This window comes from Chanodichthys erythropterus, chromosome 21, assembly GCF_024489055.1.
Source record: "Chanodichthys erythropterus isolate Z2021 chromosome 21, ASM2448905v1, whole genome shotgun sequence".
Lineage (NCBI taxonomy): Eukaryota > Metazoa > Chordata > Actinopteri > Cypriniformes > Xenocyprididae > Chanodichthys > Chanodichthys erythropterus.
In genome coordinates, this window is record NC_090241.1 from 14,586,128 (window position 1) to 14,601,085 (window position 14,958).

Genomic DNA, 14,958 nt, shown 5'->3' on the forward strand with positions numbered 1-14,958 from the left:
GTTTGGTTCTCCGGTTTTCATGTTTCCTGTTTCTTGTTTTATGTTTGGAATGTTGTTTATGGATTCTGACCCCTGCCTGTATCTTGGACTACGTTTTTGGAATTGCCCTTATTAAATTATTGCTGCTATTGGATCTACCTTCTGTCTTTCTTCGTGCCGTGACAGAAATAAAATCAAAGGCGCCTTTTGCCCCATTAGCCCCATTGTACCATACTCACATGATCCGATGCATGCATGCAGCATGCATGATGAACATTTTGTAAAGATCCATTTGAGGGTTTATATTAGCTGTATGAACTTTATGCACCGTTTTATAGTCGAGAGCTCGGGGATGGGGAGCGCAAGGATTTAAAGAGTGCCACAGCCTGAATCGGCGCATATTTAATGATGCCCCAAAATAGGCAGTTAAAAAAAATCAATTTAAAAAAATCTATGGGGGATTTTGAGCTGAAACTTCACAGACACATTCAGGGGACACCTTAGACTTTTATTACATCTTGTGAAAAAAACATTCTAGGGCACCTTTAAAAATAAAAGTTTTATACAGAGTTTCAGGGTTCACACATACTATTATAGAACCACTGTCCTGATTCATAATGAAAGTCCTGAAAACGCCATTTTCAATTACAGATTTTTTTAATACACTTTATATTTACATATCAAATCTACAAAACAGACGCATGTTGAAATATGCCTGAACTCATATTTCCAGTGCCATAGCCCTTTACACACAATCCCAGATTACTTGCATCCCAACATTACATTTTGAGACAGTAAGGTCAGCACAACACAAAACAAAATACTGGCACTTCAAAAGTAGCTTAAATACATTGTTAAAACATTTCCTGTTGTTCAGGACACAAAGTAATATTAACTGGGATAGAAGTACTGGGTTCTTTAACTTTCAGCAGTTGAAGATTTTATTTAGAGTTTCCTATTTTCTTGTTAGTTTGAGAATCAGTGGCAACACACGCAGAAGATACTCAGAGAACACACAAAGCTGTACCAGGATCAATGTTGCTGTAAAGAATGACTGTGCACAGAACTGAGAGGAGCTAACCAGTTACTAGAGGCACAGACACTCAGCAACCTGTTCAAATACTACAGCACCAATAGAAATAAACATAACATAGACCACAGTATTTAAGGTATACAGTAGATGTCACAAAATCACAATTTATTGAAAACTACTGCAATACTTATATATTAAATAGCATATAACAGATCAATTAAGTTATTTGTAGCATGTATAGCTGATAAATTACATGTTCTTATTCTGTTGATCATTGATTTGAAATTGAGCTCTGGTGATTCCCAAGTTCTTGCTGTTGTTCCACTAACGTGATTCAAATATGATTCAATAAATCTAATCAAATGTGCAATTTCAGGACAAAAATTATGATTCTGATAGTGCTAGTACTGTAAATTCTCTTCCTTGATGGCAACAACAAGAATGAGCAGTGGCGGTCCATCAGGGAAGGTAGACTGAGTCTCCTTGAAAAATTATTAAAAATAAACATAACAGCTAAAGTGATAAAACTAACTTGTTTTAATCATTTTACTAATGTGCATAACTTATTTTTCTACATGTGAGAAAGCTCAAGTGAATTTCAATCACTAAATCACAATCAGAAAGGATATTCAAATAATATTAACTCAAATGATGCAATGTGGCACAAAAAAGTCAAAAGGGAGTAAATATTTTTTACTTCTTTTCGCATAAATATGAGAGGTCAAAGTTGCAGTGTCATGAAGCCTGTGCTTATAAAGACTTTCAAACACATAGCCCAAATGTTATGCCTAAGGGGCTGTTACACAACACCATTTTCAACCAAAATTTTATGTGCTTTCATTTACACAACAATGGTGTTTTTGGGTAACATATATGAATGGGGGCCTGAAAATGAAAACTTTTGAAAACGGGACTGAAAGTGCAAGTTTTTGACAATGATACGGTTACTGTCTCCGAGTAAACTACAAAAGCACAAATTTGTGAAAACGGTGACGTCATGCACATACGTATTACGTGTTCAGTCTATAGATGCAAAGTGTTTCTTTACAAAGTGACATCATCTACTGTCCTGGCATGCATAATACCAGTGTTTTTTAAATATTTTTTGTGGATCTGTGTGAACTGGGATTGTTTTGACAATACTGTTGTCTTTACATGAAAAATGCAAAGAAAAAACTGTCTTCAGTACATTTCTGTCATGTAAACGTACCTGAAACGAGGACCCTCAAAGTCCACTTTTCTGCAGAGTTTAGGTTCAACCCTAATCAAACACACCTGAACAAGCTAATTAAAATCTTCAGGATTACTAAAAAGTTGCAGGTAGGTGAGTTTAATCAAGGGTGGAGGTTAACTCTGCAAGAAAGTGTATCTCAAGGGCCAGAGTTCAGAACCTCTGGTCTGAAGTATAAAAAAATGTGCTATAATGGAGTGGAAATGTGAAATTTCCTACACAAGTGAGTAGATGTTAGAAGGAATCAGACTCTCCATTAATTTACATTAATTTATATTGTTCATAGTCTGTAGATGGCACTGCATGATTTGCTCTTGTCTTTTACAACAGTACTATAGACTGGTCAAGTTTTGACTTGGTGATCAGAAAAGATAGCATGTCATTGATTATTAAATTATTATTCATATTTTCAGATATTATGGAGAGATTTGATTAATAAAGGTTTACATATTAAAGTCTAGGAAATTCCCTTGTAGACAACCACTGAAAACAGGAAGGGACTAGTGATGGGAAGTTCGGATCATTTTACTGACTCGGACTTTTGAGTCTCGTTCTACAAAATGAACAAATCTTTTTTGAGTCATTTCGTTCATTTTAGCAAAATGTAATTAAAATGTTACGTGTTACTTCCCCAACACATCTACTACTTATGCAAACGTTGATCACACTACAAACAATACAAAACTACAATGCTATACGATTCAGAAATTATTAATTCATTACCTGGGTCTTCAGTTTATGACAAGCTGATTAAGCTCACCTCACCTCTTGTCTGACAAGTCTTCGGGTTTAAGTCATTCCTTAATGACGTGACAGGCAGTCCCATGCTAAACCAATGCAGCCTGAGCCGGAAAGAGAACTGATTAGTTCATTTCATGAGTCTTTCAGGTTTTTGAGTCGTTCCTTAATCACGTGACAGACCCATACACTAAGCCAATGCATTCTGAGCCGGATAGAGAATTGATTAGTTCATTTCATGAGTCATTCGGGTTTTGAGTCGTTCCTTAATCACGTGACAGACCCATACGCTATTTCTGACATTTCTGTCACTGTTTTTGTTACTGTTTCTTGAGGATCTGTGGTGTGTTATAAATAAAGCCCTGTTATAAATAAAATATTGATTAATTTATCTTTTTGACTGTATCTGTAAATAAACACTAGGCTATATAATATAATAATCCAAGCCTACAATACAAAGTATTTATAGCCTAGTTTGTTCAGTTTTACTCCAATTTTGAGTTTGCTGTTATAATAATTGCTTTTCCTAGGCAGACTTGACATATTGGTCTAATATATGTATAAGAAGATTGCTCAAAAAGGACATAATGACATAAATTAAAAGCAAATAACATTTTGAATTTGAAACATCAAGGTTATGATAACTTCAGCTTTAACAGTTGTAACACAAACTCAAACAAAACTGGAGAGTTAACGTTATTTACTAATAAATATAATGTGCTTGGGTCACACAGCATAGCGTGGGTCTGTCACATGATTAAGGAACGACTCAAAACCCGAAAGACTCATGAAATAAACTAATCAATTGAATCATCAGGTGAACTACTACTAGCAGTACAGAACCTGTAGAATATTGCACATGCGCGACTGAACGAATCACCCCCCGAGACGACTCGTTCTTCCCGAGTCACATTAAAGATTTGTTCAAAATGAACGAATCGTTCAAGAATGACACATCTCTAGAAGGGACTACAGTTTTTTTTTAAGTCAACCTTATAAAGCCGTTTTATTTTCTGAAAAATGCTTAATTGTTTTCAAGATAGAGAGAAGTATATCTAGCTGTTCATTTGTTTCCAGTACTCTTGAATATCTTTTAAGGGTTCTTCACACACAATGGGCTTTAACATTGCTCTCATACTACCTCATGCACTTGTCTATACAGTAGTCATTTATAAAAATATAGAACACTTACTAAAAAGGTCCTCATACTGATATTTCTCTTTGCTAATGCAACCTCAGGTTCTGTGCCAGTTTAAAGAATGTAATTATTCCTTCAATAATTGAGAAATATTTAAACTAGCATAGAATATATGAATGAATTTGTCAGTTAACAAGCCAGTAGCAGCTTCTAAATCTAAGTTGTTGTTTTTTAAAAATGAATACTTGTGCTATCGCTGATAGCCCTCGATCGCTGGCACAAAGTATAGCTGTAAAAAGCATCAACCTTTGGGGTTTTCCTGCAAATTTACATTCATCATTGCTTAAAAATCTAAATCTGCGGTTTTAGCTGCTTTGATGGCACTAAAACTTGGCATGGTTTAGGCACTATTAACACAAACATTGCAGGAGCACTGCAGTAAGGTACTAGCATTTGTTTCTCATTCATGACCTTTACAACTGTTAAATTATATTGCCTGTCATTACACACACACACACACACACACACACACACACACACACACACACACTGTGCTTCATGGAGGTGGGGGTAACTTGACATCCAAGAGATTGTAAGCAAAAATGTTCCAGAAGATTCCACAGAGGATAAAGAGTGTGTAGACACTGAAGAAGATCCAGAATAAGGACTGTTCCTGCAAACGCTGTTCATAGTTCTGAAGAACCACAACACCAAGGGTGAGGCCCACTGCCACACCCCCCAGATGGGCCACAAAGCTGGGATTAGGGCATGGTGGGAAAGCTGGGGGATAGAATCGGAGCCAGACGGCACGACCAAACTCCACACTCACTGCAGATACAGAAAATGTTTACTTTGAGGGGTTACATGTAGAATCTATATGAGTGGTGGTTATATTACAAATTTCAGTAAATACAGCAAATCTTTGATACAGTAAACTTAAAAGTGCATGAAGTCATTTTTTGTTCATATATTTATGTTTATTGGACTTGCACTAACAGTGGGTGTAGAAAATAAAATAAATTCCTTGCAAAAGGTTTCAGTTTTCGATGTCATCTACAGAAATGTTGTATTTGCAGGTATTTGGTAACTATAATTAATTCATAGGTCGAAAATGTTCTTAACCACTGTGTACTGAATAAATATGTGGGGAAAAAATGACTTAAGGCACCTTCAGAGAAAGGAAAAGTTCTGCAGACTTTCACATTTTAGTTCTAGAAAAAACTATACGGATACACCAATATTAAAATTCTGTCTGATACTGATAAGCCCATCACTGATAAACTGACCATATTAAAATTCTGTAGAATTTTAATGTTGAATGAAAGAATTTAGGCATTACAACATTATAAAATTGATTTTTTGAGATTTACATTTGATAACGTTGAATTGATATTGTTTTGACTGTTTGCAGAAATTTAGGAAACTTACTACAGTAAGTTCATATACTTGTTTCTCTGAAAGACAATGCTACAGCCACATCTACTTTGAAATGTGCATTCCATGTCGGAATGTCTTTTTTGTTTTGGTCTGTGTGATCCCACCCGCTGCCAATTTATCTAATAGTATTTCGACACCCGGGTTGCCAGCTGGCAGAAAACACAGCGTATTGTTGCCATGCAAGCAAGCAAACAAACAAACCAGGTCAGAGATAGTACATTCTACCTTTCCTAAAAAGCCTCAACATCCATGTAAAAAGCTCTATATCCAGAGGCATACTAAAATGCGGATAAATTAACTCAAATTACAGTGTAAGGCTCGCCGCCTTCCATTGTCAGGTGAGCTCATTCATGTTGCGTGTCCTTAAACTTGCAACCCGCGTAAGCGTCAAGACTGAGGAGGAGGAGGAGAGAGAAACAACCCTCTCCAATATTTTGAATTTGGACTGCAGTACCCATTTCAACCACTAGTTGTCAATATTTCATACTGCACCTTTAAATATTCAATAAATGAAAAAAAGATATTGGCTGATAACCGTTATGGTATATATACATGCATCCCTATATTGACTTTAAATATTCAATATTTGATATTTCAAGTACAGAATTACATTTTCAGCATGAGTAACATGAAAACAGTTTACATACTGCACACCAGAGCCATTGCCATGCGAAAGAGCTTGAACTGACACTTCATCCCTGACCAGTTCTGTAAAGTGAAGGAGAGAAACATCAAATTATGAGATAAGAGTAGGAAACTGGTAGGTAAGAGAGAAAGCACTTCAGTATTCTTGCTTAGACTGTTCTGGTGTTGTTCCAGGCAATTGGTTCCTATTTTATTGAGGTTGCTTCAAACTGAGATGGATATTTGTTCTGGCATTTTCAGTGATGATGTGAGGATCAGAGCTGGCATAGGGAGCAGCATTAGCACCTGTGACTCATCAGCTAATTCAAGGTCAGTCTTGCCGTTTTGCATGTAATATTCCAAATAATAACTGAGTCAGTTTTGATTTGGCCTGATGAGAGATCAGTTTTTGTGTGGCCAGACTGTGTAATCTGAGTCCTGACCATGTAACAGTGCTGACACAAAAAGTTCTACCTGAAATGCTGAGCAAGTATAGGAGGGTTCATGATCTGACCAGAGAGAACTGTGTACAGCGTACAGTGTTAATATTTAATGACTGTTTCCAGGTCATTATGCAGTACAAAATACCTCCATTCACTTAGAGATAATGTCAAAGTTTCGGGGAGCAGCATAGAGGTCTTTGATTGGTCAGCCACAGAGAAGGAGGAGCAACATACTAGACTTGAGTTTAACGAATCATATGAATGGCTAAAACTCTTGTAACAAGATCCTAACAATCTTTCAGCTATTTGATAATCTGAGAATATCAATGGGAACAGCTGTGTCTGAAATAAAGTCAGAAAAAGAATGAATCACACACAAACACATCAGAAAGGGTTAATAGCTGGAGTTATTGAGTAATTTTTATGACAAGAGAAATCCGGCTGAACTTCACACTCATTATTCATCCTGACACAAGTCTGAGTAATAGGCATCCTGGTATTTTTTAAAGAGGATTTATGCACGAGCTGAATTAAGTCTACACTGTAAAAGATTGCATTTACATGATAAAGTTGTCTTTAACCATACACTGTAAGAAATTATATTGTTTAGTAGTGTAATTGTTTTGAAGTCGACGTAATGGTGATTAGTGTTCCAATTGCTTGGAATTTTGGACATTGTATATTCATATTCAAATTTCTGACTAAGCAAAGTCACAATTCCTCAAACTGCCATTATAGGAATATAATGATTTCCCAATTACCATGACGACATTGGCGAGGTGGGCGGAGACCAGAGCGTAGACTCCCCCTGATGATCCGACCACAGGTGCTGTCATGTCCGTTACTGACACAGCCAATGAACCTGCAGCAAGACAACGCAGACAAAAGTCACAATAACACAAACATGTTGAGGACATTATCACCAATATTTTCTCTTTCTTAGAAACTGCAAAAATCACTTGAAATTGAACCATCATTAACAAATAACATTGCTGAACAAATGAAAATTGTAATATTGGTCACACCTTATATTAGTTGTCTTTAATTAAATGTACTCACATAAAAAAAATAAAATTAAAAAAAATCTAGATACATTGTACTTATTGTGTTCATGTTGTATTGCAAAACACTTTTGCTTCTGCTAATGAGGTGGGAGATAAGGTTAAAGACGGGTTTCATGGTATGGTTAGGTTTAAAGGTAGGTTAAGGTGTAATGGAAGGGTCAGCAGTGTACTGTAATTATCGCTGTAATTACATGCAGGTATTCTTTCATTGTAAAAAAACACATACAGGGTGTACACAAGTGCATTTTATAAAATTATTCATTTAAATGTTAGTACATAGTAGTTAAAGACACTTAATATAAAGTGAGACCACGATTTTTAAACTATTCCTTTAATGTGGCTGCTTTAAATGAAACTCAAGCCTCTTGACATTTAACCTGCAGAAACAAAGTCAAAATCTAAAATCCAGTTAAATGATTGAAGCAGTACATTGATACACACAGACACACACACACATTATATATAAGAAATTCGATTTTTTAGGGATTGTAACAGTCACCAGCTACAGTGCCTGTGATTACCACCAGAGGGCACTCCACCCCAGACTGTTGTAACTCCATCAAAAACAACATTACCCGTGACTCATTGCCCGGTTTTGTCATCCATAATTGTCTACAGCTGTTCCTCATTACCTTGTTTAACCCAGCCTATATAAACCCTGTTAACTCTGTCATTCATGGCGAGGTTTTGTACATGTCTACACTGCATTTCTGAACATTTCCTGGTTCCATCTTGGGTTTTTTTTTTTTATTCTCTGCTTGTCTTCTGGATTTCCCTTTTGCCTGTGTTTTCTGCCCGGTTGCATCTTTGGACTGATTGCCTGTGTTTTGACCTATTGCCTGTTATTTGGATTAAGACTCTGGATTGTCCCAATAAAAGCTGCATTTGGATCTCCAACCTAGGTCTCCGAGCAGTTTCTAACAGGGATGTAGAATATTGTCATGCCAAATAAGGCATTAATATGTGCTTTATAAGTACTAATAAACAGCCATTATGCAAGTTAATAAGCAAATAGTTAAAAAGTGATAATTGTTCCTCATATTAAAGTGTTACTGGTGATTGATTTACAATACCAAAATTGCAATAAAGAACTTTATTCCCTTTCCTTATTACCAAACATTAAAAGCATAATTCACTGAAAAAAAGTAATTTACTCTCCCACAATTGTTTACTTTTAAACAACTGTATTTACTTACATTTGTCATTAACTCATTTTACCCAAGAATGTAAACACATATTTATGATTGGAGAGAAGCAATTGTAATAATGTAAGAATGAACCTTGGAAAAAAACAATTGACTATTAAGATCCACTCACACCAGGAATGATAACTATAATGATAAAGATATAGGTCTAAAAATCATTCTGAATATAAAAGAATAGCAAAGTCAACACCACAAATATAACGATAATGGCAAAGAGAAATGATATGGTTGGAATCACTTTCAGATCGTTTTTTTTTTTTTTTCAGCTGACAACCAATCAGAATCCATTCTACTTTAAAGAGTTAGAGCAATTAAAGTGGCAGAGGACAAAACTGCAGCGTGCAATTTACATAACCAGAATGATATTGTTAACTTATGTGGATGCTAATATAGTTACAGTTATCTTTATAGTTGTTATACTTAATGTTTTTGGCATTAACAGGCCTTTAATCTGAATATTCTTGAAATATTTTCCTTATGGCCTATGATGGTTACAAATACATTGCATTTAATTTTTTACATAAAGCACTTCTTTTGCGGAATTACATTTTATTTTAGGCTTCAATGTTGTGTATATTTTGTTAAAAATTGATGAAATGTCAGTCAATATGAGTTTACATTCTTCACATTCAATTAGCCTGGTTCAGTCATTTCACTTTGTTAAAGCGGGAGGTGTTTACATTTTAAATTAGTCAATGTAAACACCTTAGTCAAAGAGCCAACAACATTCATTATATACAATGCCCGTTTTACTAGAACTAGATTAGATGTTTGTGTTATGTTATCTGTCCTTTTATTTAGCATTTTCTTTTTAATGTCACTCAGTTTAGGGCTTATGATCAGACCAGTTAAGTCATCTGGTTTTATAATTCACAGGTAGTTGACAAATAGTACAATATAAGATTTACCAACTTTACATAACCAAATCTGTTTATATACCTGCAAGCTCTACAAACAGCCTTTAGCATTTCAACTTACTGGAGTCTTCTCCAAAATATTCCAGAAATGTATGCCTAATTTCCCAGCTCTGGGTCTGGGCTGCAGTAAAGTGAGGGCTGGGGTTAAACTTCTGCCCTCTGTCTATGACATCTGCTGCTGATTCTTCCTATCCCCCTACCCTACCCCTATCCCTAAACCTAACCATCACAGGAAACATTCTGCATTTTTACATTTTCAAAAAAACATCTTTTAGTATGTTTATTAATCCATTTCCCTCGTGGGGACCGCTGGCTGGACCCCACAACGTAAGTGATCTCAGGTTTTTATTACATTGTGGGGCCCCACAATGTAATATATGTCAGAACACACACACACACACACACACACACACACACACACACACACACACACACACACACACACACACACACACACACACACACACACACACACACACACACACACACACACACACACACACACACACACACACACACACACACACCTGCTAATTTCATCAGGGAGAGTGAAATGACATTTCCACTTCAAATCAAATCCTACAGCTGATGGAAAATGCAGGTGGGCTTCCCCTCTTTTCTTCTGTCCTTTGCTCTGCATCTTTCTTTCTTTCACTCCTCGTGCCTCTTCATCTCTCTGTTTTACTGTTTTTTTTTGTTTTTTTTTTTACCACACTGTTCCTCTCAGCAGGGGTTTCAGAGGTTGTGAGAGGTTTTCTAATGTTGGAAAAGCTCAGAGTGTTTGTAGCATTTTAATCAGCTTTCCATTTGTTAATCTTCACAAGTCTGAAAGCACATGGCTGGTCCATGGACATAATTATATAATCATTATGTTATACCAACATATTTGCTTCCATCTATCTGACTCAAGATTAATTTTTTTGATTTCTACTTGATTTTATGAGTTCTCAGAACTTCAATTTTGTTTATTTCATTAGTTTAATTGCAAGTAAACAGAGTGGTTGGATTAAGTGCATTATTCACAAGTTGACTTTCTGTTCCATGAAAATAAATATTGGACTCATGATGTACTATAGAGATTTTTAGGTCCCTCCCTATATGCATTTAGTACAGAAGGCTCTAATTGATGTAATAACAGATGACTGGCCACACAGTTGTAATAGCTGCTGTAGGCCTACTTGAGCACAGAAACTTGAGTAGAAGGGAAAGAAATAGAATAGAACATCATGAATAGAACATCATTAAAGAAGAGGGTGACACCTTATGTAAACCTGAATAAACTATTCTGTTTTGGTGTCATGAACAAAAGCGATGCCTGACCCCCTGAAAAAAGGTTGTTGAATCATAGGAGCCTGGAAAATTATTCAAAGACATTTCTAACCTTTCTAAATATCTATTTATCTGTATCTATAATAATGCACAATGGAGAAGGATTCAGACCACTGGCAATCTGTCCAGACTGAACCGTTCCACCAAACTCACCTCAAGAGCAGAGCACAAGATGCTTCAAGGAGTCTCAGGGTATGTTTACATGACAATGATATGCTTAAAACAGAGAAGTTTTAACTTTGAATTTTCTGCGTACAGGCGACACTGTTGTCAAAACGATCCCCATTTATACAAATCCGTGAAAATGACTAAAAACGCTGCATTCTGTGCATGACGTCATCGTTTTCATAGATTTGTGTTTTTGTTGTTTACACAGAGAACATTTTCAAAAACTTGTGCATTTTCAAAAAAAATTGTGTTAAGGCCACCAAAGAGACCCTAGGATGTTATAAGGGATCTACAGTCAGCTGTATACAATGTGAATGTTGATAGAGCTGCCAGCCATGTGAAAGAGACTACACAAATCTGGTCTACATGCTAGGGCAGCAAAGCAGCAGCTACTGTTTTTTTTTTTTTTTTTTTTTTTTAAAGAGTTTTTTGATGGATGGAAAAGGCAAGATGGATTTTTGCCATCCAACAAATGAAGAACAGTACTTCTGGAATAATGTACTTTAGACAGACAAGTCAGACAGGGTCACACTTGTAAGCCCCAAACAACTATTATACTTTGAGAAAAAGCAAATGAGGATTGGCGATATGGGTATAAAATGATGTGTCGTGCTTCCACTCATTCTGGTTGGTGCTTAAGTGCTGAGAACATGTCCCAGCCATTCATTGGGTGGTTTAGTGTTGTGGCAAAAGGGACACAATGTCTTGTTTTCTTACAATAGTAACCAAGATGTTCCCTATCTGTCAGTAACTTTGATATTGTGCTGATGTACTGTGAACACACCAATGAACAGGTTGCTGGAGGTCCTGAGGCATTGCTTAGAAGTTCACCACTTGATCCCTAGACAAGGTCATAGGAACTCTGGGTACATAGCCTGGCCAGGGTCTTAGGATCATCTGAGAGTATGCCAGACTGAACTCTAGGCATGTTTTGCTGACAGAGTATACCTGCAGGTCCACAACCCTCTTAATGGAAGTAAGTGCGGTTAGGAGGACTGTCTTTAAAGAGATGGTGATCAACTCAACTGAAAACCAAGGGCTCAAAAGGAGCTCTCTGTAGGCCCAGCAAGGCTACAGAGAGGTCCCAAGAAAGAATAAGGTGCAACCTAGGAGGATTTAATCTCCTGGCACCCCTGAGGAACCTGATTATGGGACCGCTGATTTTCCCCTGAATGAATTCAGGCAATTCTGCACTGACTGAGCATGCTTGTTAGTGGGATGCGCTGTCATAGTGACTGAGTCCAGCTCCATCCCAAGAAAAGAGATGTTCTGCTCTGGGGAGAGCTTGCTCTTTTTCCAGTTGTCCTGAAGCCCCAAAAGACTGAGGTGTCTGAGCACCAGGTCCCTGTGCCCAGAAAATAAAATCCCAAGAATGAGCCAAAATCAGCCACTCATCAAGATAATTGTGAATGCTGAAAGCCCACTTCCCTTAGCAGGGCAAGGGCAGTATCTGTGACTTTCATAAAGATGCGAGGTGACAGAGACAGCCGAAAGGGAGGACCTTGTACGGATATGCGTGGGTTGGGGGGCGGTAACCATGCTTCCAAGTTCCTTATAAGTGGCACTAGGGGGACAATAATTTTTTATGCTTTTGAAGCAGAGCCCTGCTGCCAAATTGGAAAACATCATGTCCCGACCATATGGTTGCACCTGTGGGTGCACTGAAACATCTACCTTGCTCCGTGTATCCCGTCTGAAACCGGACTATTATGGATGAAGAAGCTGTTTGTCCTTGTGACGCGTCACACTGAGCCAAGTAGGGATTTGTGTGTGCCGCAGCTGAGCATGAGGCGACGGCCATCTCAGGGTCACTTCAAAGCCTTCCATGGATTCTTGCCACTCACCTGACGAATAGGCACTCACTTTTCTGTGGGTGGCTCTATGCTGCAGCCACCTAACTCATCCTTGAAGTCCACCAGACACAAAGTGAGATGAGAAATGGGAGGCCTGTGGGAATTGACCCAGTGGAAATGCTCCCATTGTGCATCTGATTATCCTCTGGCCTTGTGCATAGCAGAAGGACTGGGACAGAGTGCAACTGAAGTGACTTTTTCCTCTAACCAGAAAAGAGAGTCGTGACCATAACATTGCCATGGTCATGTTCTCACAATGAGAACATGAATCGTCCCCAAACGCTGTCTCTGCATGGGTACAATCCAAACACGAAAGGCAGAAATTGTGGCCATCCGAGGATGAGAGATATCGACTGCACCCAGAAACACACAGGTGGAAAGGCATCTTTAAAAAGACACTGTCTGTCTGTGTTTGCTCTTTTAGGGAAATCTGCTCTTTTATAGCTAAAGTGCACAGGTGAACTCTCTGCACTTATCTGTGCTTTAGAGGGGGATAGAGCCCACTGCAATGCGCCGTAAACACAAGCCAAGAAACCAGGTTCCCTTGTAGAGGTGAATGGATTGAATATTTGCATCAATAAACACTCGGTTCAGAAGAAGAAATCTGAATGAGTGGATGCACGCCATTTCCTTTATACCCTTATGTCCGAGGAAGTGGCACATGCAAATTCCACTCGCCAGTTTTCATTGGCCTTTTCTCAAAGTATCAAAGCTGTTTGGGGCTCAAAAGTGCGACCCTTAGTGTCAGTACATCAACACAACATCGAAGTGACTGACAGATATGGATTGTCATTCAAAGATTGCATTTGAAAAATCTCAGTTCTAAGTTAAAACAGCAAAAAAAATGGAACTCCCACACATTTGACCTATGAATTTCCATGACTTCTCTAGTTCATGTTAATTGATTTTTAAAAAAAAAAAAAAGGTTTTAAAAAAGATTGCACTAAAATAGCACACTTTCTCATCACAAATAGTACCAAAACCCCCCTAAAAAAATCTATGCTGAGTTTGACTCACCTGCCAGTACGCCACACACATATACCAGGCCAATTCTCAAAGCTCCATGGACCATCTCTAACGGCACACCCACCAAAAGTTGCATGGACATGTTTAGGCCCAGGTGTTCTATTCTGAAACATATAAATCAGCCATTAGCATTAGCATTATTACAGATGAGTTTGAGGAAGGGATGAATACCCACCCAACCACCCACTCCCCCTTTTTTTTTTTTTTCTTTCTTTTCTTTCTTTCTTTATTTCTTTATTTATTTTATTTTTTACAATTGGTATATTTGGATTTAGTGCAGGGTATACAAACAGGTTTGGTTACGTAAAGTTGCCAAATCTTATATTGGACTACTTCCAGTGCTTGAAGTGGGCCGGTAAGTGCCAATACACAGTACTTGCACTTTTCTATTTTTACCTTTAACGCACCGCTAGTTTTCCTTGCGTACTGTTCCTGCCGCATCCCTCCCTTCTTCTGGAATGAATTTTGAACAGAGCATCAGGAGTACCAGCACTTTATTTTTCCACTTCATGCACTGACTACTTGTTAACTACCTGTAAATTATAAAACCAGAGGACTTAACTGATCTGACCACAAACCACAACCACAAACTGAATGACATTAGAGAGAAAAAAAATTCATAAATAAAAGGACAAAACTCAGCAATGCAATTCTCAAGCTTCAAGCATGCACGGTTGAACTTCTGTTTACCATATTTGATGTACACTATGTGTGCTAATCAAAAAGCCTGTTCATCATATACTTGGATTAAATTGCTCTATACATTTGGATTA

At 37.5% G+C, this 14,958-nt stretch overlaps 1 protein-coding gene across 4 annotated transcripts in view; it reads right to left on the bottom strand.

Moving 5' to 3' along the window:
- Nucleotides 1-568: 568 nt before the first annotated feature.
- rhbdl3 (rhomboid, veinlet-like 3 (Drosophila)) overlaps nucleotides 569-14,958 on the bottom strand; it is a 107,881-nt gene continuing 93,491 nt past the window's right edge. For all 4 annotated transcript variants that reach the window (XM_067374442.1, XM_067374441.1, XM_067374440.1 and 1 more), the window contains 4 exons: nucleotides 14,177-14,289; nucleotides 7,385-7,485; nucleotides 6,204-6,264; nucleotides 569-4,947 (listed from right to left, as the gene is read on the bottom strand). In XM_067374442.1, the coding sequence (XP_067230543.1) occupies nucleotides 4,676-4,947; nucleotides 6,204-6,264; nucleotides 7,385-7,485; nucleotides 14,177-14,289 (547 nt within the window). In that variant the 3' untranslated portion in view covers nucleotides 569-4,675. The remainder of the gene's footprint in view (nucleotides 4,948-6,203; nucleotides 6,265-7,384; nucleotides 7,486-14,176; nucleotides 14,290-14,958) is intronic.